At 45.0% G+C, this 27,156-nt stretch overlaps 1 protein-coding gene across 4 annotated transcripts in view; it reads left to right on the top strand.

Moving 5' to 3' along the window:
- Positions 1 to 27,156, top strand: part of LOC137432334 (solute carrier organic anion transporter family member 1C1-like) — a 105,226-nt gene that overhangs the window by 26,399 nt on the left and 51,671 nt on the right. For 2 of the 4 annotated variants that reach the window (XR_013624263.1, XM_068124169.2), the window contains exons 3-5: positions 7,091 to 7,232; positions 9,159 to 9,291; positions 23,173 to 23,270. Coding sequence is in view for 2 of the 4 variants with exons in the window: in XM_068124169.2 (XP_067980270.2) it covers positions 7,091 to 7,232; positions 9,159 to 9,291; positions 23,173 to 23,270 (373 nt within the window). In the remaining 2 variants the exon portion in view is untranslated. Of the gene's footprint in view, positions 1 to 1,653; positions 1,922 to 7,090; positions 7,233 to 9,158; positions 9,292 to 23,172; positions 23,271 to 27,156 lie in introns of those variants that run through there. The other 2 variants (XM_078783052.1, XR_013624262.1) reach the window with 2 other exon arrangements.

The raw sequence follows: 27,156 nt of genomic DNA, 5'->3' as shown, positions 1-27,156 counted from the left end.
GATACCTGATGTGGTGGGATGGCAACTCTGCCATCTCTCACATCGGGGGCAAAGGAACACTAGTTATGGGGTTTATGGCAGTGAAAACTAGCCCGGGAGGGTTTGGATAATGTGTAGGGACCTAGAGATTGACAATAGATAACGGTAAGGTTAGGTAGCTACATTGGACAGGTAGCTGGGGACATAGAGAGGGTAGTTTGGATGATAATGACGTGGTATGTGCTTAGTTTAAAGGGAAGACGGGGAGCACTAAGTTAGCAGGGCACCAGGTAGATTAGATGATGCCATGTGTAAGGAACAGGTGTGATTGCACAGGTGTGCAACTGAACAGGTGTATGGAGCAGTGTTTGAGTGAGTGATGGTGATGAGTATTGTGCTGACCAAATGGTCCAGGAAGGAAGGAGGGTGCAGGTGGCACCAGGTATGATTGCACAGGTGTGCAACAACAGGTGAATGGAGAATGGTTGTGTGAAATACATGGAGTGTGGAATACCTGGAGTGTGGAATATATGGAGTATTTGAATGGATGGTCGTGGAGTGAGTATGGTGGAAACTATGGAGTGGAGTGGATGGTGCGAAGGTGTGAATGGGGGAAGGATGGACCCCCATCACGAATACCCGGGGAGGGTAGTGTAAGTGTTAGGTAGAGGGTATAGGTAAATGGTGGTTGGATATTGGCATCTGTGGTGCGGGTGAAAGAATGGTGTTTGGATGGGTGCATTAGTGTTGTGGAAATGGCTGGGCGTGTAGCCTGTTAGTGTGTGTAGTTGGTTTGGGCACTCCACCACTGTGAGGATGTCGGCCAGGTGAGGCCGCAGGTGGGCTCTGGGAGCCGGTAGAGTTGTTGTGGATGGGGCCCGAGGATCCGGAGGACGGACCCGGGTAGCCCAGTGCCAGAGGGCACCGAGGGGTGACAGAGCCAGGAGGGGCCTTCCCCAGTTAGATATTTTAGGTAAGGAGCAGGTAAGCTCGGAGGCAACTACAGTGGTGGAGGTGTGCAGGTGGGTAGGCCTGCTGGGAGAGCTACACGCCCCAGCCCAGAAATTGTGCAAGGGCACCGGGAGATGAATCTGGGGAGTGAGACCCCAAATTGAGAAGCACCACAGTTTGGTCAATGGGAATTTGGTTTTTAAAACCACATAGAGTTAGATTGCCAATGGTTTTGCAGGGAAAGACCCCGGGTAGTGTAAAGTGTGGTAAAGTCATTTAGAGGATAGTTAGGATTGAAGTCTCCTCGCACCATCTGCATCCACTCACCTGGGATGACGTACCTCCACACCATGCCAGGTTGTTTTATTATTTTTGATGCAAATGTTTGGAATGTGAGACGCATCATGACATGGGTGTGACATTGTGCTTGATGTTCCATCTCTTCCTCCTTATGAGGATTGATGATGAATTGGGTGATGGCAAATTTTGGTTAGAGGGATTGTGGTGACGAATTTGGAATAGAAGAAATATGGGGAAGACGTGACAGTCGTGACGAATTTGTAAATGTGTAGATTTTTGTAAATATGGGGTAAGGGCAAGGGTAGAGTAGGTGACAGGGGGGGTGACGTACGGAAGGGACGAGCTTTTCTCACTTCGCTCTCCGTACGCATTTCGCCTTGCATTGCCTTGTTTGATGTGTACCCTTGTGACCTTGCCCCTCGCTCATCTGTCTTTTCCCCCTTTTGTCTCCCACATGAGGACCTGTGCGCCACTGGGCGCCGAGGGGAGCGTGCGTGAGTCTGCCATTGTGCGCCCGGAACTCCCAGAACCAGCTGTCTGCATCGATGCACCACATTATGGACCACATGTCTGTGGCTGGGCACCACTTATGGACCCTATGGGTTGGGGCATGGCCCCTCTGCTGGAACCGGCCATGAAGGCCCGAGATCTTGCTGGCGGACCTTGGCCACAAGGCACCGATGCCCCACAGGTGAACCACACTAGTCGGCCCTGTGGGCCATAAATAAATAACAATGGACACGTTGGGTGCATTTTAATAGTGCAAATAGGCCGCCAGCAAAGAAGATGACAACAAGGTTATAAAATAGCCAGCAGAGGGAGCCGAAGAGCAAGAGACCACCTGCAGGGTTAGGGGTTGTTGTTTTTATTTTTATTGATGAACAGTGATGACTGTGCACCGATTGGTGCTTGAGGGTGTGTTGGTGCGTTTATGGGTGCTTTCATGGTGCATTGATGCAGAGCAGACTGTCTCCCCCCCAGAAAGAACAATCACAGGTCCTGGGTTACGTTTTGTAAATAAAGTAAACCCATTGTAAATAATGATCCCCACCGTAAATGTATAGTTTGAAGACCATTCCGCAATTCGGTTAGTTGTGGGCGTGAGTCTGTTAGGTAGGGTGCAATGGAGCAGCGGGACATATTTATTTATGTTTTAAAACTGTCGCACTCAGGGTCAGGTTAAAAGTAGAGGGAACTACACCTACGTGTCACACTAAATTAAAGTTATAGGCCCGGGACGTGCCTAAGAGGAGGAGGGTGCAGTGTTGTGGATATGAGGATTGTGTTTTTTTAATTGTGTTGTATTGTTCAGTAAATTGTTGTGAAATATTGCTTTATTCTGGACCCTCCTTACTCCAGTTATGTATAAAGGTCAAAGGGCGTCCCATAATTAGGTCATAAACAATCACGTCAGCCAATCATAGATTTCCCCCTGGTTGATAGTTATATCTTTATTATGTGTATTAGGGTAAGGCCTTGTCTTCCATTAAGATGACACTCCATTGCACCAAGTGAAATAGAGTAGATTCCTTTCATTCCCCATTCCCACTCCCAAAACTTTCATTGCCAAGCCTCGATTGCCAATTACATCCCCTCCAAAACCACCATTGAACATGTGCTTGGGTCGGGGAAGAAGGGCGTGCCCGCCCGTCGTCATCAAGGGCGGAGCCAGAGGGTCGCGCGACCAACCAGGGCCGAGGTGAGCACACCGATGGGCATGTCCTGAAGGCCGGCGGCTTGATCGCCGGAGGCGCTATAAAAGCGCGTGCGCAAGGTACTGCCGAAGGATATCCAGGGAAGCACAAAGCCTGCTATTCGTCGCCTTGCTCGCCAAAGTTGGACCAAAAAAAGGAGTTAACAGCAAGAAGCCTGGAGGAGTTGGACAGGGAGACGTGCGTGTTGTTGAGTTGAGTGGTTGGACCAGACGAGTCAGACGAGTCCTGGAGAAAGCACGTGACGTCCACGCAGCAACACAGCAGCTTCAACAACAGCAGCTTCAGTAACCGCAGCTTGGGGCCTGGACGGCAGTTTTGAGCGGGGCCGCGAAGGAACGGCGGCTGCCAAACGCGCCGATCGTGCTGCAGCATCCTTGGACCTTCCTCTCCCTCCAGCCATCCACCTCCTGCCTTTCCATCCTTTTGTGTACGTGAGTTTGTTCTGTGTGTCTTGTCCCTGGGTATTTAATTAAGCTTGTATAAGTTAATAATTGCACTGTGTATCTAATATCTTCTGTAAATTATTTTCTTATCTTTCCTTCTTCCTTGGTTACTTTGGCATGTAAATAATCTATCTATAATTCCAGTAATCTCTGTACGTCTGTACGTTTGTACGTCTGTACGTTTGTCTGTGACCGCTGTTTCTCGACAACCACGGGTCCGATATACTTTTAACTTGCCAGGTATATTGCTGGGGACCCGAGGATGTGCCTTTTCAAGGTTTCATATTAATCGGACAATTACTTACCGAGCTATGTCCAAAAAACGATTCAACCAATCAGAGAGCAGCGAACGATCGCGTGTGCCGAACGTGGAGGACACACTCTGCCTCGGATGGCACATTTGAGAGCGTATTCATTTATTTCACGTTTGCAAACTATGTTGGCGTTAAACTATGTTTTAAAACTAATAAAACCGAATTTGCGATTCATTCGCTTTCCTGCGCGTTTGTGCACGCGATGGCGATTTCTTTACCAAACTCCGGAAGCCGTTCGCTTTGGACCAAACCATTGCATGTAAATAGAGGGGGGGGATTGTCACCGTACTCGCAAGCCGTTCGCTTTGGACCAAACCATTTCATGTAAATAGAGGGGGGGGATATAATTTTAGATATAGATATAGTACGGGCAATGCCCTAGTAGGAATAAATTTAGTAGTATTTCCAACTTTTTCGTCTTCTTCTTCTTCTTCACATCCGTGTCATTTTTGTCTCTTCCATATTGAATATCTGTGGCGCGAATTTGGCCAACGTTCGGGAATCGGGTTATTCGGGGTAACTGTTAGGGCCGCGGGGCCATCCGCTCGGCAAACACAACATCTTATCCGCGGTCCGTAACAATATATATATATATATATATATATATATATATATATATATACATACATATATATATATATATATATACATACATATATATACATACATATATATATATACATATATATACATACATATATATATATACATATATATACATACATATATATATATACATATATATACATACATATATATATATACATATATATACATACATATATATATATATATATATATATATATATATATATATATATATATATATATATATATGCAATACCGCACCTTCTGAACCCATTACTGCAATTGGAGAAGCCCGAGAGACTAGATGAGTTTACATACCTGGGCAGTCTCATCAGCAAAGAAAATGGGCCAAGAAAGACATAAAGACAAGATGCCGCAAAGTTTTTAATGCATTTGCTCAACTCCATTCTGTCTGGAAGTCAAAGCAGTACAGCCTAAAGACAAAGATAAGACTCTATATCAGCAATGTCAAGAGTGTTCTTTCATATAGCTCTGAGAGTTGGCGAATAATTAAGTCCGATATGAGCAAGGTGGAGTCTTTCCACAATGGATGCCTCAGGAATATCTGCCGCATATTCTGGTCTAATAAGATATCCAACAAAGACTTGCATGATTTCGGTTGTCACAGCATTGCCCTTGAAATTAAGTTTCGCCACCTCCAATGGTTTGGCCACGAGCTTAGAATGAGTAGAGGCACTGTTTAAATGGGGCTAGAGGCACTGTTGTCTCGAAGCAGACTAGTTAACCCCTCCCAGCCCTTTTTGTTCTGTGAAGAGACAACTTTTACATTTGTCTTGTTTCAATCCAAGGGGCTGGTTGTTCTGCTTTTGCCATCCTCGCCAGAGGAGAGGTTATTGCATTTGAGTCCGTTTGTTACTTGTCAAAAAAAAAAAAAAAAATTGCAAGTATGTTGATCACTCCGGTTTGTGTGTGTGTGTGTGTGTTCGTGTGTTTGTGAACAAGATATCTGGAAAAGTTCCGAACGGATTTGGATGAAAGTTGGTGGGATGATTGCCCTTGGGATAAGGAAGAATTGATTAGTTTTTGGTGAAGCTCAGGATATTATTCCGGATCCAGGAATTTTTTGAAGGATTTTTTACCATTGGAAGACAGGGCTCAGCAGCGGCCCCCCACGGCGGGAGGATGCGCTCTACTGAGTGGCGTTCTAGTTTGTGTGTGTGTTTGTTTGTCTGTCCGCTCACTTATACTTGCCTACAGGTCACAATTTTAAACCGATCTTAACGAAACTTCACCAATTCGTAGAGTTCGTGGTCCGACAAAATCCTATATATTTTTGGGGTCAAAAGGTCAAAAGGTCAACATAGGCCAAAGGTCAGCCACTTTTTTCAAATTTCTAAAATCCTCAATTTTCATCCGATTGACTTGAAATTTGAAGAGGATTTACATATCAGCTAACTGAATTCAACCACCAACTATTTTTGAGATTGGCTTAGGCCAAAAGGTTAACATAGGCCAAAAGTGAACCACTTTTTTCAAATTTCTAAAATCCTCAATTTTCATCTGATTGACTTGAAATTTGAATAGGATTTACATATCGGCTCACTGAATTCAACCACCAACTATTTTTTAGATCAGCGTAGGCCAAAAGGTCAACGTAGGCCAAAGGTCAACCATCTTTTTCAACTTTCTAAAATCCTCAATTTTCATCCGATTGACTTGAAATTTGAATAGGATTTACATGTTGGCGAACTGAATTCAACCACAAACTATTTTTGAGATCAGCGTCGGCCAAAAGGTCAACATAGGTCAAAGGTCAACAACAATTTCAAATTTTAAAAATCCTCAATTGTCATCCGATTGACTTGAAATCTGAATAGGATTTACATATCGGCTTACTGAATTCAACCACCAACTATTTTTGAGATTAGCTTAGGCCAAAAGGTCAACACAGGCCAAAGGTCAACCACTTTTCCAAATTTCTAAAATCTTCAATTTTCATCCCATTGACTTGAAATCTGAATAGGATTTACATATCGGCTTACTGAATTCAACCACCAACTATTTTTGAGATCAGCGTAGGCCAAAAGGTCAACGTAGGCCAAAGGTCAACCACCTTTTTCAAATTTCTAAAATCCTCAATTTTCATCCGATTGACTTGAAATCTGAATAGGATTTGCATATCAGCTTACTGAAATCAACCACCAACTATTTTTGAGGTAAACATATGCCAAAAGTTCAACATAGGCCAAATTTCTAAAATTGTCAATTTTCTCAGATTAACTTAAACTTTGAAGACGATTTGCATATCAGGTCACTGAATTCCACCACAAATTATTTTTGAGGTCAAAAGTATTCTCTACTGAGTGGCATTCTACTTTGTACTGTTTTGCCAAGTGTCACTCTATGAGTGATTTTTCATTTGTTTGTTTGTTTGTCTGTCTGTTTGTCTGTCTGTCTGTCTGTTTGTTTGTTTGTCCGCACAGAATAAATATGATTTTCTCAGCAACCGTTGGTCCAATTGACAGAAAATTTTCACCGTAGGTGCAACTCCACCTGTAGAATTTTTTATATCATAATTATGACGTCATAGGTCACGTGGTTCGGCCGCCATCTTGGAAAATCGAAAAACTTTGCACCTCTATCTCCGAAAGTGCTGAATGGAAAAAATTGAGACATGGCTCATTGTAAAGAACTCTCCATGCGGAATAAAATATGTTAATGATGACGTATACGAGTGCATGTGACATGATGTATCTGTTGCTATGTCATTGACCATGTCATTGACCGTTGCTCCATGTCATTGACCCTTTGTGCACTGATCTTTATCCCTGTCCCCTAGATATTTCTGATGCTTCTCTCGCTGATGTTTTTCGCCAAAACTTTTTCTGGGAGTTACATGAAAAGCAGCATCACATCCATCGAGCGTCGTTTCGACCTGCCTAGTTCTGTGGCTGGAATGGTCGACAGTGGCTTTGAAATTGGTGAGTTCCTTGTTACTTATACTCTTCTCTAAACTTCTTTATTTCGGCATTTATTATGTACCCACCACTCTACATATGTTCAGCATGAAGCAGATGAGGAAATCCTCACCCCAATGGACATTCAGGAAGTGGTAGTTGATGCACAATAAAGTCTGTGGATGAAGCAGGGGAGATTATCATTGGAAGAGAAAGTGGAGATTACGTGTGTACATTGGAGGAGATGTATAGTGGAGAAAGATTTAGAGTTTAGGGGATATTGAGTGGAAGAGTTAAATAGAGTAGAGATGATCGATGTAAATACCGAGATTTACAGTTGAAGAAATTACAACTCCTCATTGCATTCCTTCATGACTAAAGATCCTCAATTTCTTCCTAACCACAATATTTATTAATTTACTAGCTGATTGCTCAACCCACCGGTGCACAACTATCGGGGATGCCTCTTCGTGGTGGTTGTACCCCCAATGCAAGTCGGGGGCCAAATCCTCCTCATCTCCCCTACTGCCCGGATTCGGCAGGGGTAGCGCGATCACGGTCAGAGTGCCGATCAGTCAGCATGGACCGGCCCTTTCCCTCTTGGTTCTCTCTCTTTCTAACTCTGTTGTGTCCCTGACTTCGTGAAGGCGGGGAGGGGGGGGTGGGGGGGTTGGTCCACCATCCTAGATGTGGGGGATCTCTAGGTCGCTCCTGGGAGATCAAACGACTGTCTCCATGTCATGGGCTTGTTCAAGAGAACTGTCCGGGGCTATACAGCAACAAAATCAACAGCAACAACCCACGGGTGACTATAGTATAGAAGGTCAACTTGAAATGGAGTACAATTTTTGATGAAGCGAAATAACTGACTAAATTGATACAGCCCTAATTTTGTGGTCGAAAGTGGTTTGCCACTTGCATGTGGCAAGAGTGCTTTTCCAGCAACAACGACGTTATACTCGATACATAATTAATAGATGTACTCATGTTGTACAATTCCTTTCAGTGTGCTGGTTGTTGTATAGCCCGACAGTTCTCTCGAACAAGCCCTTGGCATGTAGACAGCTGATCGATCTCACAGGAGTGACAGAGATCCTCCACATCCAGGATGGTGTACCCCCCTGTCTTCACGAAGTCAGGGCCACGGCAAAGTTAAAGAGAGAGCGCGAAAGAAAAAGAGAGAGTGAGAGAGAACGAGAGAGAGAGAGAGAGAACGAGAGAGAGAGAGAGAGAGAGAGAGAGAGAGAGAGAGAGAGAACGAGAGAGAGAGAGAGAGAGAGAGAGAGAGAGAGAGAGAGAGAGAACGAGATAGAGAGAGAGAGAGAGAGAGAGAGAGAGAGAGAACGAGAGAGAGAGAGAGAACGAGAGAGAGAGAGAGAGAGAGAGAGAGAGAGAGAGAGAGAGAGAGACAGAGAGACAGACAGAGACAGAGACACAGACAGAGACAGAGACACAGACAGAGAAAGAGACACAGAGACAGAGACAAGAGGGAAAGGGCTGGTCCATGGGAACCGATCGGCACTTTGCTAATAGTGCTCACACATTTGCTTTATTACCAGTATTAGCAAATTGTAAATTAACAGACGTACTCACGTTCCAATAGTACGTACTTAAGAGACATATTTACTTCCTGAGTAGAGGCATAAAGTGAAGACATCTGGGAAGAAGCTGAGTAGAGGTAAGTAAGCAAATTCGGTTTTACATAATAGATTATTGCATCAAATGGTCAAAAAGATAACCTTATCTATGACTGACTTAACTTTAAATCCTTTCCATAATCACCTGTCGAGGATGTGAAAGGTGATTGAATGGGTCTGTTCCAATTCATGACATCATGACATTGAATACCTGTGATTTATTTGAAGTTCTGAGCTTGTGTGACAGTCTTGTGTTAATCATTTATGTTTGTCTATGTCCAAAGCTGCCTCACTATATCATGGACTCTTCCAGGAAACCTGCTCGTCATGGCCTTTGTCAGCTATTTTGGAGCAAAGTTCCATCGTCCTCGGGTTATTGCCATTGGAGCCATCATCATGTCTTTGGGGACATTGCTGATTGCTATGCCCCACTTTCTAATGGACAGGTAACACTTTGTTTCTTATGGATAGTTCACATTGAGGGCTGTCGAATACAACACAATCACAGGTTCCACTGTACGTGATAAATGGACCAAAATACTGTTACATTGAAGGGGGAAGGGATCCAGAGATAGATTGTGCTGGGAAAAGTATGGACCGTGTGATTGAGAATGGCAGAATTACTCTGGTATTAGGTTTCTGTCAGAGTAGGTTGTGTGGTAATACATGCACCGAGGACGCGGTGATTGTAAACCTTAGATCAGAATAGGGTAAGGTTGTGTTGTGTAAAAACCACCTGTACAGGGGAGGCCAGGAGGGGACTTGTGACATCCGGAACTTTGGCCAGAGAAGAGTGGGCCACAACATTATAGTGAGCAATGGAGCCCTGGTTGAGGACAGAACACAAAAGAGGACCCGCCACCGCAGGGCGGCACGGAAGATGATGCCACCCCACAAGCAGTGGGCGTCCAATTGTACGATCAGCCATGTGTTGGAAAGGTAGTCGCAGAAGTGGTAAAGGCCATTTCAGTGCATCCGTGCGATATATGGCATTGGGCTTCTTGTAGACAAAACATCCCCTGCTCTGCTTCGTCACTCCCAAAGTTAGATTTTGAGTGGGGACGCGAACACCACCTCCTCATCGCCATCCTCTCTTCTTCTGATCCGAGCCAAATTTCACCGTGTCATGCCATCCTGCACAAGATTGTCCTGCAGCCATGACCAGCTCTTGCTTGCATAAATCCTCGCCTGCTCGCTTTGTATCTGAATCTGGTATTGTCGGCGCCATTAGTGGGTTATTTATCTTGGAGGGATCATTGCGTTTCTTTTCCCCCTTTCACCCCTATTCACATCTGTCAACTGCCCGATCTGTTCCAATTATATCCTTACCATCCTGTCCACCTGATCCCCATATACATTTTAATAAACCCCTTATTACCCTTGCCAGAGAAGAGGGTATTGCATTTGAGTCCGTTTGTCTGTCTGTCTGCACAGAATAAATATGATTTTCTCTGCAACAGTTGGTCGGATTGACAGGAAATTGTCACCATGTTATGACGTCATCAGTCACGTGGTTTGGCCGCCATCTTGGAAAAACCGAAAAACTTTGCACCTCCATATCTCTGAAAGCCATGCATAGAAAAAATTTGAGACGTGGCTCATTGTAAAGAACTCTCCATGGGGAATAAAATATGTTAATGATGATGTCATAGGTGCTTCCATTATGACGTCATAATTGGACAGCTACAAAACTTCATCTGATCAGGATGAAATTTCTTGAGCGTCATCTAGGGATAAATTGGTGGAGAAAAAAATAATGACGACGTCATCGGTCACGTGGTTCAGCCGCCATATTTGTTTTAACACAAAAGCCGAAAAAAACACGAAACACACGTCCTGGCAAGGGTCTGCAATCTCTTATTTCTAAAATATTTTCCCAATTTCCTGCCTTCACAAGTGCCCAACCGTCAAATTAAGTTTATTTATTGGGTGATTATTGGGGGATCGTAAATGGTAAATGAACACAGCAACTTGTTGAAGGAACACAGTATAAAGTAAATTCAAATATTGCTTAGGTCATTCGCGTAGGTCTTTATTAGGCCTCCGATGCAGAGCGTCCATGTTAGCTAGGCCTCTGACTCGACAACTCGATGAATATAATCTGGAATTTGATGGTCAACTATTATTAGGCAGAGTTACTACATACATGTTTACTTTTGATATCCGGTGCCCTCAATTAAGCAATAATTTCTTCTTTAACGGCGAAAATTATTCCCACATTATTGTGAGGTTGGCCGGGGGAAGCTTAGCCCAAGTCTTCCACAAACCGTGGCCAGGCCTGACGTTCGACTAAGGTTGGGGCAGGTTTTTGGAATTTGGCCATGTAGCCGGCGATAGATCACATTCTCTCCGCGAAGGACACTGTCGGATTTATAAAGTCCAACAACTAATGCCGTAAATGGGACGCCCCTTTAACATCCATCTGAGGAACGGCAAACACATTGATGAATTGATGGATGACAGTATCGCTGGCCCGATATTGGAACCCAGGCTAGATTGCTTAGAGGTGAGTGTGCATTCCTCTACGCCAACCGGTCAGCCCAATTAAACGCGAAGTGGATAAATATACACATTCCACAGGCAAATATTTTCAACGTCCCTTACTGTCTCCCCCAATATGTTCTGTACATCTCCCCTTTTAATTCTTTTAATTCACCCTCTTATTTTAATTCTATCCCCACTTCAGAATCATTGGAATCTCCCGCGATGAAGCTAACTCCGAGGGCCTTTCACTCACTCACTGCGGCAGGTAGGTGGTCTTTCTGTCTTCTACCGACTCCTCTCTGACCTTGCCCCCCCCAGCTCTCTCTGTGCTCTGTCCCCCAAATATTCCCACAGGTCGCACAAGATCTGCCAGCAACCCTCTTCTGGTTAAACTGCCAAAATCAAGACTCTCTGCTCACCTTCACTCCTCTTTTCTCCCACCTCTGGAACAAACTCCCCCACTCCCTTCAATCCCACTCCTCCCTCCAGGTCTTCAAAACAGCTGTTCACCACCATCTCTTATCTTCCCCCATCCAAAACCTTGATCTTTTCTACCCCCGCTAATTCACCCCCAGATCCACTTTTTTGAAATTCCAACTTCTTTCCTGGAAGTCCTTGCAGTGTCCATGTGTTTTATACCTCTCCCACCTCCCCCCCAAGCCCTCTCACTCCCACAGATCTCCCGATGTCCCTGCTCTCAACTGTTGTGTTTGTGTCCTTCCCCTCTCTCCCAATCTTGTCTACCGCTCCCCTTATTATATGTTTTATGTGTCGGTTTGACTTTTTGTGTGATTAATGTTAGCTCTTTCACGAGCCTCGAACTTATATACAAAAAAATATATTAAAAAACCCAAACCTTTCTCCCTTCGTACTGAATTCCCTCTTCCTTCCATTTTCTCTTCCTCCTCTTCTCTTCCCTTTCTCAATTCATTGTCATTAAGAAACATTCAGATAAACTCTATGTCTCACAAGATATCTCAGAGGTAGTTGACTCACCTTTTATGCTGTCGACTGTGGATTAGATTATTGCCATGACTTTAAACTGTTGTCTCTGTGCTTCACAGACAGGGCATTGCAACAAAGTGTGCCATCCTTCGGATGAGGCGTTTATCTGGTTGTCCTGTTTGCTGGCTTTCATAGATAAACGAAGACCACATTTCAAAGTTGGCCTCCAAAGCCGGTCACCGACTGGGCATTCTCCGTCACGCGAGGTCCTTCCTTGGCACACCTGAACTCTCATCCACAGGCAAGGCTTTCATCTGCAGATTGATGGAGTACTGCTCTCCAATATGGGCTGGCTCTCCTGCCTCACACCTTGCTCAGCTTGATTCCATGGAAACCAAGGCCTTCAAGATCATTGGAATCTCCCGTGATGAAGCTGAGTCTAGGGGCCTATCACATTGCCATCACAGACACGTCAGTGGTCTATGTCTTCTTCTGACTCCTTTCTGGTCTTGCAGACTCTGCCCGCTCCGTGCTTTGTCCTCCCCAGGTTTCTGTTTGGGTGCATGCGGTCCACCAGCAACCCTTTTCTAGTGGAACTACCTAAATCCCGAACCACTGCTCACCTCCACTAATTTGTTCCTCTTTTTCCCATCTGTGGAACCAGCATCCACATTATCTTCAAACTCAATCTTCCCTCCAGGTGTTCAAGACAGCTGTTCCACACCATCTCAGATCATCATCGAAAACCATGATCTTTTTTTTTTACACCCGCCAAACCACCTCCCTCCCCTCCCAAATGTCCAGTTTTGCCCAACTGAGAGGTTGCTTCTGTATCCATCTTATCCATCCCTGATATTATCCCTTACCCCTCATCGCTTGTTATCTGTCTCCGTTTGTTTTGTCCCTCAGTCCTGATGTTGGCATTTCCCCCTTCTATTTCAATTGTTCCTTTTGTCATGTTGCTGTTTGATATGTTCTGTGTTCTAGCTCTTCCATGAGGCTTGCTTGACTCTGAATACAAGAAAAAAAAAACCCCATAGTACTTTTAAAAGAGAAGATCATTTTGTACCTGTACCCTGTTCAAATTCCTGGCCTGGTTACCACTAGGAAGGCAATAGCAAAGCACCCAGTGCATTCTCTGCCTAGAGACTTCTTCAGCAGCTCAGATGCTCCGGAAAGGGTTGTTGTTGTTGTTGTTGTTGTTGTTGTATAGTCCTGGACAGTTCTCTCGAACAAGCCCGCGGCACGGACACAGCCGATCGATCTCCCATGAGCGACCCAGAGATCCCCCACATCTAGGATTCCTGCCTTCACTAAGTCAGGACAGGACAGGGTTCATGAGAGTGAGAGAGAGAGAGAGAGAGAGAGAGAGAGAGAGAGAGAGAGAGAGAGAGAGAGAGAGAGAGAGAGAGGAAGAGAGATAGAGACAAGAGGGGAAGAGCAGCCCTGCCGAATCCGGGCAGCAGGGAAAAATGGGGAAGATTTGGCCCCCGACTTGCATTGGGGGGTACAACCACCACAAAGAGGCATCCTGGATAGTTGTCCAAAAAGGTATTGCCATTAAGTGGATGGTTAGACAAGAAAACTCTATGATACTTGAAAGACCAACAGGAATGCCATAAAGCAGACAGCAAGATGTGCGTCAAATATGAAGCAACATTTGAACTGTAAAAGGAATGCAGTTGCTGCTTATAGCAATTTGAATAGGACACTACTTGGTACAAATAACGACCATCATTAGGGAGCTGTACCGGGCAGCTCCACGGCACACGTGCAGGCTGTTTGAGAGTGTGGGCCAAATCAGATCTCGGTGTGCAAAGCTATTTCGATGTGATAAGTGGAAGCTTAGCAGCTATATGACTGAGGGCTGGGTTATGTCAAAGGCACAGGATGTGCTCAAAGACACAGAACATGCAAAAGGCACAGGGTGTGCTCAAAGACACAGAGCATGCAGAATGTGCTTTCAGATATGGAAATGAGTTCTGGTTTTTCATCAAATGTTCACAGTTAATGGAGTGTGGCTCAAATTCAAAATTAATGAATCTGAATATAAAAAATGTTCCATCTGGGCTACATGGAACAACCATCCCCGCTCCCCGCAAAAAAACCCAGGGACCGGTCCCAAAATATACATGCATGATGAACAGTTTTCCATCTCAGGTCGACACCCTTCACCAATAAAGTGAGACTTGAAAATAAAGTTTCCATCACCAAATAAATATCCTTCAAGAAAAATCTCCGATTGTTTGGAGCTGTAAATATCGCCATTTTACAACAAATAGAACTTCCGCAAAACATATTACACCAACAACAAAACAACACAACAAAACAACAACAACAACAACAACACGATAGCTTCAGAGAAAGAAAGAGTAACAACTACACCTCCAATAACCGGATCACTCTGGAAAAATAAATATTACCTCAACATTAACTTCACAACAACAACAACAACAACAAAACAATCGCTCCAGAAAAACTAATATTACCTCAACATTAACTTCACAACTACAACACACTCGCTCCAGAAAAATTAATATTATCTTGTACTGATTTTAGCCGGCGAAGTTGTCGATGTATCATATATCCAAGTATCATAGCCGGCGAAGTTGAAGATGTTGTCAATGAACGCGTACGTATTATGTTGAAAACCTGATTATGCCTTGGCTTGAGAATTCCGAAGCGCAGTGGAGGCCGCCATCTTGCGGATGCGGAAGTTTGCATAAAACAATTGCGAAAGAGTTCAATAGGAGTTTGTTTCACCCGTCGTTCTTTGATTCACAATCTAATGAACCTCTAATTAGTAATTAAAATACGTTAAGACCAACCTCGTTATCTTATGGGAAGGGTGGGGGGGAGGAGGCATGGGAAGGGTGGGGCGGAGGAGGCATGGGAAGGGTGGAGGGGGGGAGGAGGCATGGGAAGGGTGGGGGGGGGAGGAGGCATGGGAAGGGTGGGGGGGGAGGAGGCATGGGAAGGGTGGGGGGGGGAGGAGGCATGGGAAGGGTGGGGGGGGGGAGGAGGCATGGGAAGGGTGGGGGGGGGGGAGGAGGCATGGGAAGGGTGGGGGGGGGGAGGAGGCATGGGAAGGGTGGGGGGGGGGAGGAGGCATGGGAATGGGGGGGGGGAGGAGGCATGGGAATGGGGGGGGGAGGAGGCATGGGAAGGGTGGGGGGGAGGAGGCATGGGAAGGGTGGGGGGGGGAGGAGGCATGGGAAGGGTGGGGGGGGGAGGAGGCATGGGAAGGGTGGGGGGGGAGGAGGCATGGGAATGGGGGGGGGAGGAGGCATGGGAAGGGTGGGGGGGAGGAGGCATGGGAAGGGTGGGGGGGGGGAAGAGGCATGGGAAGGGTGGGGGGGGGGAGGCATGGGAATGGGGGGGGGGGGGAGCTTGGAGGCGAAGCATACACAATTATGTCATCTCGGTAACACTGGACGCCCTCCTGTCCAGCTAAGATCTGTGACATCATTCGCTGAAATGCGCTGGGAGCAGAGAACCAAGACCGTAAGGTACACGGCATTAGCGGAAACGTCCCTCGTGTGTCATGAAAGCCGTAAGGTCTCTGCTTTCCTCATGCAAGAGCACTTGATGATATGCAATCTGAAGATCAAGAGTAGAGAACATTCTTGCTCCACAAAGTTGTGCGAATACCTCCTCAATATATGGGAGTGGATGACTGTCCATTACGATCGTCTTATTGGGTTCACGAAGATCCACGCACAGTCGTATCCCTCCTGTTTTCTTATGCGTAACGACAATAGGTGAAACCCATTCAGAAGAGTCAATTCTCTCAATGATACCTGCTTCTTCAAGTGTTTTCACTTCTTGTGAGACAGCAAAAGGTAAGCGGTGAAGCTTCTGCTGGATTGGCACCACGTCAGGCCTTGTCTTTACTCTGTGTACAAATCCTTTTGCATAGCCTCGAGTTCCAATGGAGTTAGGATTATATGTCCGACAAGCCGATGTTTGATGAACACAGGTACTTAGCACTGATGCAGGAGTAACACATCCATGAACAATATTCAGTCTGAGAGCAGTACAAAGGTCCATGCCAAGTATAGGTGTTCCAGAAGGCACAATGAAGAAATCAGCAGCCACAGAAACATGGTTGTGTCGCACCTGTACGTGAAGACAACCAACCACAGTGATTGATTTTTTCAGGTAAGTCGCCAAGTGTAATTTTGGTTCTGTAAGAAGTGCTCTCTTGAAATGCTCCAGGTGCAGTAGATAGACCCCGAAAGTATTGAAACGACTGAACCTGTGTCCACCAGTAATTTAGTTGATAGTAAGGGCATTTAATGAGATATTTCACAAATCTGTTAACTAAATTGTTACCAAAAAATTTCTTCACCAATATGTTTGTAAAGGTGTGTAATAACATGTGTTAAAATGTTGAAGTTCAACTCCCGTGGGAAACCCAGAAAAAAAGCTGTTGAATTCGGGTACCGAAAAATTATTTTCGAGAATTTTTTTTTTTTTAATCGGCCCTTAAGTAACTTATGAGGGGTCAAATAAGGGTTTTTCATGATTCTGAGTCGATTGTTAACATTTATATTTTCACTTTTACATTTACACACAAAGTAGCTCACTGAGGGTGAGCACCCAGCATTTGTGGCCAGAAAAACTGTTTCTCATTCTTCCTCTGCTCAGTCCACCTTGTGACTTGGCTGCCTTCATTAATGTCTGCTCAATGCAAATGTCACACCATGTGCCGGACCACTCATGACTTGAGTAACGGACAACGTGGTTCCCGTGGGCAGTGAGACGTTCTAAGGTGTCTTTGTAAGCAGGCAAAGTTTCTAGTTCCTTCATGAGTTGACAGTACAGCCGTGCGCCCTTGGCATACTGATGATGGCCTGCAGCGGCAAAGATGTGAAGCATCTTGGTAACAATGCAGGACAGATGCCCATTGTGGTCTGCAAGTCGCTCGGTTCTGATAAAGACCTTGATCACATCTACCATGTGGTGGTACTCCACCCAGAGTGCAGGTGTTCTTCCTCCTTTTGCGAGTCGTTTGAAGGTTTCTTCAAACCTTTGCTCAAACACTGGCACAACTGGGTCTGAGTGTCTGGCTCCCATCTTCCCATCAGCCACCTTCTCCATGAAGGTCTTCATGTCACCACGCTCCTCCTCAGTGAAGGAAAGTTTCATGATGTGTTGATAGATGGCTGCATCGATGAGGAGGTGAACACGGATTGCCTTGTCAAAACATCCTCCATCCATGATGTGGTTGGCTGTCGTACTTCCAGGATAGATCAACTGGATCACATCTAGTAGTCCAGAATCTTCCATGATGTTACCCATTGATCCAAGATAAGACTTCAGCAGGTGAAAACCACCCAACCTTGGAATGACGGGTAGATTTGCCTGCTTTATTATATTCACAGCCTTCAGCCAAATCGGAAGATCAAAGGTCACTATAGCGACCCCAGCGCGCCGTATGCACTCTTTCAGAGTGGTGAAGATGGTGTTGAGGTCATTAGGGTCTCCTTCAATAACTGGGAGGAACTCGATCTGTGTGCTCTGCTTTGCATCATTAGCATGGATTCTCTTCATCCAGCCATTCCAGTTGGAGTGTGGGAACTCAGGATCGTTGGCTTTGATTACCCACCCCGCTGCCCAGAGTGTGTCACCTGGAGTGAGGAGTGGCTGATCATGAGCCAGGGAGGAGGAAAGCTCAGCGAGGGGGAGAAACATGATCGCGTTCGTTCCTATCTGTTTCCTGTTCGTAAATGGAATAATCTTTACTTCAGTTCCTCTCAGGATCTTAGCTTTGTCGAGTGCCTTCAACTTCACCTGGGGGAAAGCTGCTGTTGTCTGTGGATCTGGCAAAGGTGGTGCCGGAGAGGTGACTTCGATCCAACCCATTGAGTGAAAGGGAGTGTTTCCGTGAATAGAGACAATGTTTAAATCTATATTGTCTCCAACAAACTGAGTGACTGCATTGTTTGTTTCCCCAACCTCCATAAAGACCACCTGATCATTACTTGACAATTCACTTTCACTGGCTGGCACTTTGGCTGTCATCACTGATTGATCCTCAAGTGCAGCATCAACCGCAACCTCATCATTGATCCGTTCATCGGTTTCCTCCACAATGGTGTCAAGAGTGCCAGAAGTATCTGGAACATCATCTCCACTCCTACTATTAAGGAAGCAGTATTTGTAGTTTTGTGTCTCCGTGTAAGACTCAGTGTATCCCAGCCGGTGGAACTTGTTGAGCATCCATTTTGACCCAAATCTATGATCAAGTTGTATGGCAAGCCCCATTTGGTGTGGCAATACTCCAGACCGAGGTCGACAGGCCTTAATAAAATTCTGCCCCCAAACGGCAACTCTTTCGTCTGTCTTGACAATCGGTCTCAAGAACATCTGAAGGCTTGCAGGAACAAATGTCAGCTGACTATCGATGTCAGTCATACTGTGTGTGGTGGGGTATGACTTTGGACCTAAATCAATCAAGGCAATATCATTGGATATGAACTTGAGTGCCGTCTTTATGATCTGAGTCTTCTCATCTCCATGGTCAAGATTAGCATGATGCTCTCGCAGAATATTGTCGGTGCCATCTTTGAGACAGAGTACATCTGCCCTTCTTTCCTGTGTTGTGAAATACAAGGTGTCTTCGTATTTCTCTAGAAGTTTTATCTTTAGCCAATGCTTTGAATAAGAAAGGCTCTTCTCTGGTGACTGATCAAACTCCTGCAGCTTTTCATGGACTTGGTCCATGTTCATTACCCCATGCTCTAATTCTGAGTCTAACCATTCGCAGAATTCAATAAAAACTGCCTCTCGCTCCTCATCAATACTCCTCTGTCCTCTCTTCCTTTTTCATTCCTCATCAGTCTTGGACAAACTGTCACCTCTCGCAAACATAAGTTTGCATCGCAAATGGTACAGTGTTTCTTCTGCTACCAAGTCGTTGATCCCTTCCAGGCGTCCAGTGACTTCAGTGCCCCAGTCATCCCCGCGACTCCGTGCTGTCTTCAGCAAGCTTGCCTTCAGTGTATCTGCAGTCAAATTATCTGGCACTCTGTATTTCTTTCTAGCTTGTGCTGGATTATTTTTGTAGAGCTGGGCTGGTTGGTTGCAAAGAATGCATACATCCTTATACAGGAGGTCAACTGACTGTGATCTTCTAGAACTGCAGCCAGTTGATGAACTGAACTCACAAGTAGTGCGTCTTCTCTTCAACTTTGATGACTCTTTCTCTGCCGTTGATGCTTGAGCTGACTTCTTGGTGGTTGCAACAAAGTTGTTGTACAGATCATTTTTACACTTCTGGTGGTACCTCAGTTTTCCTTCCTTTTGAGCCTCCTTCATACGTTCCACAACAGTAACATTTTCGACAGTTTCTGCTTGTTTCAATAAAGTTGAGTATCGCTTTGGAGTTGCCTGTATGAGCCTTTCAGCTGGTGTATCCGAGCGTGCACAGATGAAGCAATTGAGCACAGGTGGAGTAACGTCTTCATCCATATTGCTAGACTCCATGTCCTGCAAAGTAGAAAATGAGATATATTTAGAAATTATTTTTCCACAAAGGAGTGTCTGTGGTGAAATATAAATGTTAACAATCGACTCAGAATCATGAAAAACCCTTATTTGACCCCTCATAAGTTACTTAAGGGCCGATTTAAAAAAAAAAAATTCTCGAAAATAATTTTTCGGTACCCGAATTCAACAGCTTTTTTTCTGGGTTTCCCACGGGAGTTGACCTTCAACATTTTAACACATGTTATTACATACCTTTACAAACATATTGGTGAAGAAATTTTTTGGTAACAATTTAGTGAACAGATTTTCATATGTTTCCCTTACTATGAGAATGCCTGTCCATCAGGTGTGCAAAGCCGAACATCACAAAATAGGTTCCCTATAATTTGTGCAGCAGCAGGTGTGTTTATGCTTAAAACGGTCACATCTGGTACAGTCACTTCACGCACTTGGTATTTGTGGTCTTTACTGCGACATACTTTAGCAAAATGTCCAGTTTTACCACACTGCCTGCAATTTACATCTTTTGCAGGGCATTTGGTGTAATTGGCTGAGTGCATTGCAGATCCATAATGATAACAGGTACTCTCTTGGTGTACCTGTCGAGCCTGTGAAAATTTTGGCTTTGCAGGTTCATTTGAAGTGTCCCTGTGTATGGGGTCGCGTCTGTATTGCTCTGCTCTGGTATGTGCAGGTATTGTATTTACATCCTCAAAAGACGTTGACGTGTCGTATGTAATCGCTTTCGCTTCCGCCATGGCTGATTCGATTTGTCCCGCCATTACAAGGGCTTTCTGCAGTTTAATTTCAGGTTCCAAAAGCAACCGTTCCCGTATGCGAGCTGTAAGGGTTTTTTCCATGAGCTGTTGGTGGTTCGTGTGAAGCCACCCCACTGCTGGTTGCATCATTTTCAGTGGGCGCGTCTGCTGCTGATGCAATGCCTCTCTATAACCAGTTATCTGGTATTCATTTTGCCGACCTCAGAATGATGATAGGCTGAGTCAACCCCACCTGGCGTTAATTCAATGGGATTCCAAATCAGGACCTTAGGATCCCAAACCCGCCGCCCTAACCATTAGGTCAACACCAGGTATTTCCACGAGCTGATCTCATATTATTTCATCAGAGAGATCTCTAAACTCCCAATTAACTGCAATCTCCCGTAAAGCAGCAACGACCTGAGCAGTCGATTCACCAGGTCTTTGTGCTCGCTGGCGAAACTTACATCGTTCGAAAACAACGTTCACTTTTGGCATGAAAAAGGCTGATAATGCAGCGAGAGCAGCAGAGTACGTGCCCTCAGCAACTGGTAGAGTATATAATAAACGCTGCCCTTCAGCTCCTAGGCGGTGTATAAGCAATGCGCACTTCCTTGAATCAGAAAGTGCATCATCATTTACCGCCAGCATGAAATTCTCGAACATGCGCATCCATGAGGTAAAAGGTATCGAAGGCTCCCTCGGACTCGGTAGAAATACAACAGGTGGTGTAAAGAGCAAGGTAAGCCATCATCATCGTCAATATGTTGTATAACAATGACAGCCCACACGCAGGTTCTTCAGCTCAACCTTTTAATGGCGTCTCCTTCTCCACTCCCCACCCAGCTCGTACACGTCACTACCGGTTACGCCTCGTCCTTTCCGGTTCATCATGCATTCATTAATATTCATGTAACTCCCAATACCACATGTACATATTACCTTCAGAACAACAACTACACCTTCAATACCAGGATCACTCTGGAAAAATAAATATTACCTCAACATCAACTTCACAACAACTAAATATAATTCTCTCATCTCCTCTTCCTCTCCAGGCTGGAGTTCCTCAAGGCAGTGTTCTGGGCCTTGTGCTTTTTCTGATCTTCATTAATGAACTCTCCGGCTCTCTGGAAAATCCTCTGGGTACTTTAGGTTAAGTATTTCAGGTTACATTTGTGGGTGGAGTCAGATCAGCTGTCCAACCAATGGGTGAAGTGCGGACATCCATACAAACACTTGCTCCATTATATATAGATGGCTTTTACTATGAATTAATACAATAGGCTTGTCAAGTCTGCTGTCCATCCCGTTCGCCCATCACATATCGCGAGATCACAGAATCTTGCGAGATTGTGAATTCAATGTTGTTTTGTTATTTCGTTTTAACCTTGTATTTATTCATCACAAAGAATAACGTTGGATTAATGCATCGCGAAAAACACAATTTAACTACTCACAATCACCTGAGAGTGGTAATTCCATGGAATTTCATCGGGACATATCTCCCGAGATTGTGAATGGTGACCTGAAGAGAAGGGTGAAATGAGAAGTTGAGAAGGTGGGAAAGCAGGTTATGAAGAGATAGGAGTCAGTGAATTGGGTAATGGCATAATATTAATGTGGATGGGGGAGGGGAAAGAGTAATATATTCCACCATATTAATGAGGTAATCAAGAAGTAATATGGAATGATTCAACAATGCCTTCTTGCTTTTCAGACTGTGAAGAATGGGGGTGGTGAGGACAAAGAGATGTGGTGGGGCCAGGGGACAGAGAGATGGACAGAGAGTTGGGAGAGGGAGTTCAGGCTTTGGGGGAGATTGAGGACTTGGGGTTGGGAGGGGGTCGAGGACTTGGAGTTGGGAGGGGGTTTGAGGACTTGGAGTTGGTAGGGGGTCGAGGACTTGGAGTTGGGAGGGGGTTTGAGGACTTGGAGTTGGGAGGGGGGGGTTGAAGACTTGGGGTTCGAGGTGGAGGTGGGAGGAGAGTTGAGGTTGTGGGGTTGGGAGGGGTAAGTTGAGGACTTGGAGTTGGGAGGGGGTCGAGGACTTGAGGTTGGGAGGGTGTTGAGGACTTGGGGTTAGAAGGGGGGTTGATTACTTGTAGTTGGGAGGGGGGTTTGAGGACTTGGAGTTGGGAGGGGGTCGAGGACTTGAGGTTGGGAGGGTGTTGAGGACTTGGGGTTAGAAGGGGGGTTGATTGCTTGTAGTTGGGAGGGGGGTTTGAGGACTTGGAGTTGGGAGGGGGGGGTGGGGGGGTGGGTTGAGGACTTGGGGTTCGAGGTGGGGATGGGAGGAGAGTTGAGGTTTTGGGGTTGGGAGGGGTAACTTTAGGACTCTGGATGGGGTTGATTTAATCAATCATCATCTTTAGGGAGCACATAGCTCGACAATATTAACTTCCCATGATGTTTAATGGTTCTTTGCATAACATTATCAAAGTCACATTTTACATTACGTGGAATTCCCATGGGTACCTGCTAATTTGTTCATATTACTCTGAGATTGGGAATGCCCAGGTCTGCAACATGGACACCAAATCGAATTATTTCCAACACATTGATGAATTTTAATGTTTAAAATTTACAATATTTATCTTAGACATGCACGCAGGATCGTGTGTGTGTGTGTACGCATCTTTGCAGGTACACGTTCGAGTCAATTTCTGTGAATGTGGACAATATGAGCAGTAGTATTTGTGAAACCGAAAATCCACCACATGCAAGCGCAGAGCACATACTCGGTAAGGAGAACAACACCACGAGCACAGGGACAACAAAGGCCCAGACCGACAGGACATATAATCAAACCTGGGGAGTTAAAGTATGGTACAAAATGGCCATTAATTCGAACTAGATGTAAAAATATAGAGCAATATCAGGAAAGAAAAAGAGAATAAAGAGTCTCAGTGCCAGGACCGTTGGTAAAGAGTTTTTGGGAAGACATGACCTTCACCATCATAGCCCATAAACTGCCCTCCGGCCTGATAAGGTAGCTTCCTTATCTGTTGTTTGCTTTATTCTTGGGTTAATGGGTTACTTTTTACAGCGAAAACGTTTATTGGAACTCTAAACCTAGATTTACATTAAGATTCCTTCCTCGAAGAACTGGGTTGTGAGGGCTCCAGAGCGACTATTTTTTTTATTTTTTTGTATATAGAATCGAGGCTCGTGAAAGAGCTAACATTGATCACACAAACAAATCAAACAGACAAACAAAATATATAAAAAGAGGGAGCGGAAGGCAAGATGGGGAGAGAAGGGGAAGCACACAAACACAACATTTGAGAGCAGGGACATCGGGAGATGTGTGGGAGGGAGAGGGCTTGGGGGGAGGAGGCGTGGGAAGGTGGGGGGGGGGGGGGGGGGGGGAGGGGGGGAGAAGTATAAAACACAAGGACACCAAGGACTTCCAGGAAAGAAGTTGGTATTTCAAAAAAGTGGATTTGGGGTGAAATTAGCGGGGGTAGAAAAGATCAAGGTTTTGGATGGGGGAAGATAGATGGTGGTGAACAGCTGTTTTAAAGACCTGGAGGGAGGAGTGGGATTGAAGAGAGTGAGGGAGTTCGTTCCAGAGGCGGGAGAAAAGAGGAATAAAGGAGTGAAGGTGAGCAGAGAGTCTTGATTTTGGCAGTTTAACCATAAAAGGGTTGCAGGCAGATCTTGTGCGACCTGTAGGAATATTTGGGGGACAGAGCCTAGAGACAGCTGGGGGAGCAAGGCCAGAGAGGAGTCGGTAGTAGACGGAAAGACCACCAACCTGCCTGCGGTGAATGAGTGAGAGGCCCTTGGAGTTAGCTTCATCGCGGGAGATTCCAATGATTCTGAACGCTTTGGTTTCAACAGCGTGAAGACGAGCTAGGTGTGAGGCAGGAGCACCAGACCAGAGGGGAGAGAGGGGTTGGTCCTCGTCCATAAGGTCTGACTTCCTCCACTGACTCAGAAAGCCCCCCCTCACCCACAGACAGTTATTTTCCTTTCACTGGTGTCAGGAGTACATTGAAGGGATTACTCGATACGCGGATTACCCTGGTACCCCATGGTGGGTACTGATAGACATTAAAGGGCAACCAGGCCGCAGTTTGACTATATTTGACCAATGTGCAAAAAGTTTGCGATCAATTTTCCTCGAGATTTATCGCGATCACAAGAAAATTGGAAATTCACTAATTACTTTTCAGGATACATTTCGCTAACCATGAGCTTCCTGCACGATTTGGAATTGTGTTTATTCCAATGAACTACATGGCATTCTTCATATTGGTTTATAGCAGTTTCCATGGAGTTTTCTCACACTATAGGTGCAGTGGTGGCATATTGGGAGGTACACTGGATTAGCATCAAGGTACTCTGGATTAGCGTTGTAAAGAGATTGTGGATTGACATCCAGCTGAAGGTGATGCAGTATAGTGATTTAGACCTGGATCCACCTGAAGGTGGATCAGGAAGTCGAACAAGTGTCAGGACAACTCCCACATCTTTATTGGATTGTCTGTGAAACGCAGCTGGCTAATTAAAGATCATAGTCGTGGCCAAACATATTGACACCCTTGCACTTTTTTCAAATAGTGCACCATTTCTTCCAGAAAATTGTTGAAATTAAAAAATCTTTTGGTATCCACACATGTATTTCTTTGGTTTGCAGTGGAACAAAACAAAAAAAGCTGAAAAATTACTAAATCTTAGCTTATTCCACACATAAATCCTAAAATGGCCCGGACAATGTTATTGGCACCTTTGAGAAGTTGTTAGAAATAATTAAATTTAAAGCAGGTGATTCTCCTTTACTTTGGAAGTGAACCCACCTGTGGTGAGTTGCAGGTGCCTGTCATATAAAAATCACTCATTCAACCAGTTTGAATAGAGAAAAGGAGTCATTCTGCTGTTTTGTGTCACTGTGTGTACCGCAATGAGCATGGAGAAAAGAAAGAAAACCGGAGAATTATCTGAGGTCAGACAAGATTTTAGCCAAGCATGGACAATCTCAAGGCTACAGGTCCATCTCCAGAGACCTTGATGTTCCTGTGTCCACCGTCCGCAATGTTATCAGGAAGTTTAAGGCCCATAACACTGTAGCTAACCTTCCTGGACGTGATCACAAGAGAAAACTTGATCGAAGATTGCAGCGATGGATTGTTCGAATGGTGGAGAAAGCACTTCTATCAACTGCCAAACAGATTCAAGCTCACCTTCAGACACAAGGTATGACAGTTTCAACTCACACCATCTGTCGCCAAATCAATGAAAGGGGGTTCTATGGTAGGAGGCCCAGGAGGACCCCACTGCTGAGAGAGAGACATAAGAAAGCCCAACTGGAGTTTTCCAAAACACACCTGAACAAGCCAAAATCCTTTTGGGAGAATGTCCTGTGGACAGATGAGACAAAATTAGAGCTTTTTGGTGAAGCACATCATCTCTATGTTTACAGAAAACAAAATGAAACCTTCAAAGAAAAGAACACCTTCCCTACATTTAAACATGGAAGAGGTTCAGTGATGTTTTGGGGTTGCTGTGCTGCCTCTGGTACTGGGTGCCTTGAATGTGTGCATGGCATCATGAAATCAGGAGATAACCAAGGCATTTTGGAGCACAATGTTCAACCCAGTGTCAGAAAGCTGGGTCTCCCTCAAAGGTCATGGGTCTTGCAGCAGGACAATGACCCCAAACACACTTCAAAAAGCACTCAGGAATGGTTCAAGACAAAACGCTGGACTGTTCTGAAGTGTCCAGCAATGAGTACAGATCTAAATCCCATTGAACACCTGTGGTGAGATCTGAAAACAGCAGTTGGGAGAAGGCACCCTTCAAATCTGGGAGAACTGGAGCAGTTTGCACAAGAAGAGTGGGACAAACTGCCAGTAGAGAGATGTCGGAAGTTCATTCCTGGCTGGAGGAAGTGCTTGACTGCAGTTATTTTGTCCAAAGTCTGTGATACAAAATATAAAGTCTCGGGTGCCAATAATTTTGTCAATGCCATTTTTTTTCCCTCATTTAAAAGGATATATTAAGTTCTGAATCAAAAACAAAGGTTCTGTAATATTAACGGTCAAATAAAGAATTGTGGAGACCAAATACTTGTGTCAATTTCAACTTATTTTAGAGAAAAAAAAATTCCCTTTTTAAGGCCATTTTCCCCGTTAGAGCGCGGGTTAGCCTTGTGGGCCCCATGACAATCATCATGGTTCCCTTTTTGAGGCAATGTTTTTATGGCCGGATGCCCTTCCTGACACCAACCCTTTAGTCGCCTCTTACGACACGCAGGGGTACGGTGTACCTATTCTAAACCGGGGCACACACCGGCATTTTTAGAGAAAATTGGGAGTTATTTGAAAAAGGTGCAAGGGTGCCAATATTTTTGGCCAGGACTGTACTAAAATACACACTTTCCTGTCTGTCTGTCCGTGATACATTCGGTCATTACTTATCCAATGTCAACCAAACTTGCCAGGGGGACTAGCGGTCACACAGCAAAGGTTGTTGCGACTTCATTTGCTCGCCAAGGGTGGTTTCTGCCTTGGATGAACTCCATTTTAAGGTGTATAAATAGCTTATCGTGGTGTTTCGTGGGACACAAACAGAAAGTAAAAAAATCTTGTAACCACAAGCTATATTCAGTCCATTCTGCCCAAC

Source organism: Myxine glutinosa, chromosome 8 (assembly GCF_964187855.1).
Source record: "Myxine glutinosa chromosome 8, kmMyxGlut1.1, whole genome shotgun sequence".
Lineage (NCBI taxonomy): Eukaryota > Metazoa > Chordata > Myxini > Myxiniformes > Myxinidae > Myxine > Myxine glutinosa.
Note: the sequence above shows the minus strand (reverse complement) of the source record. Positions and strands in the feature narration are given on the sequence as shown.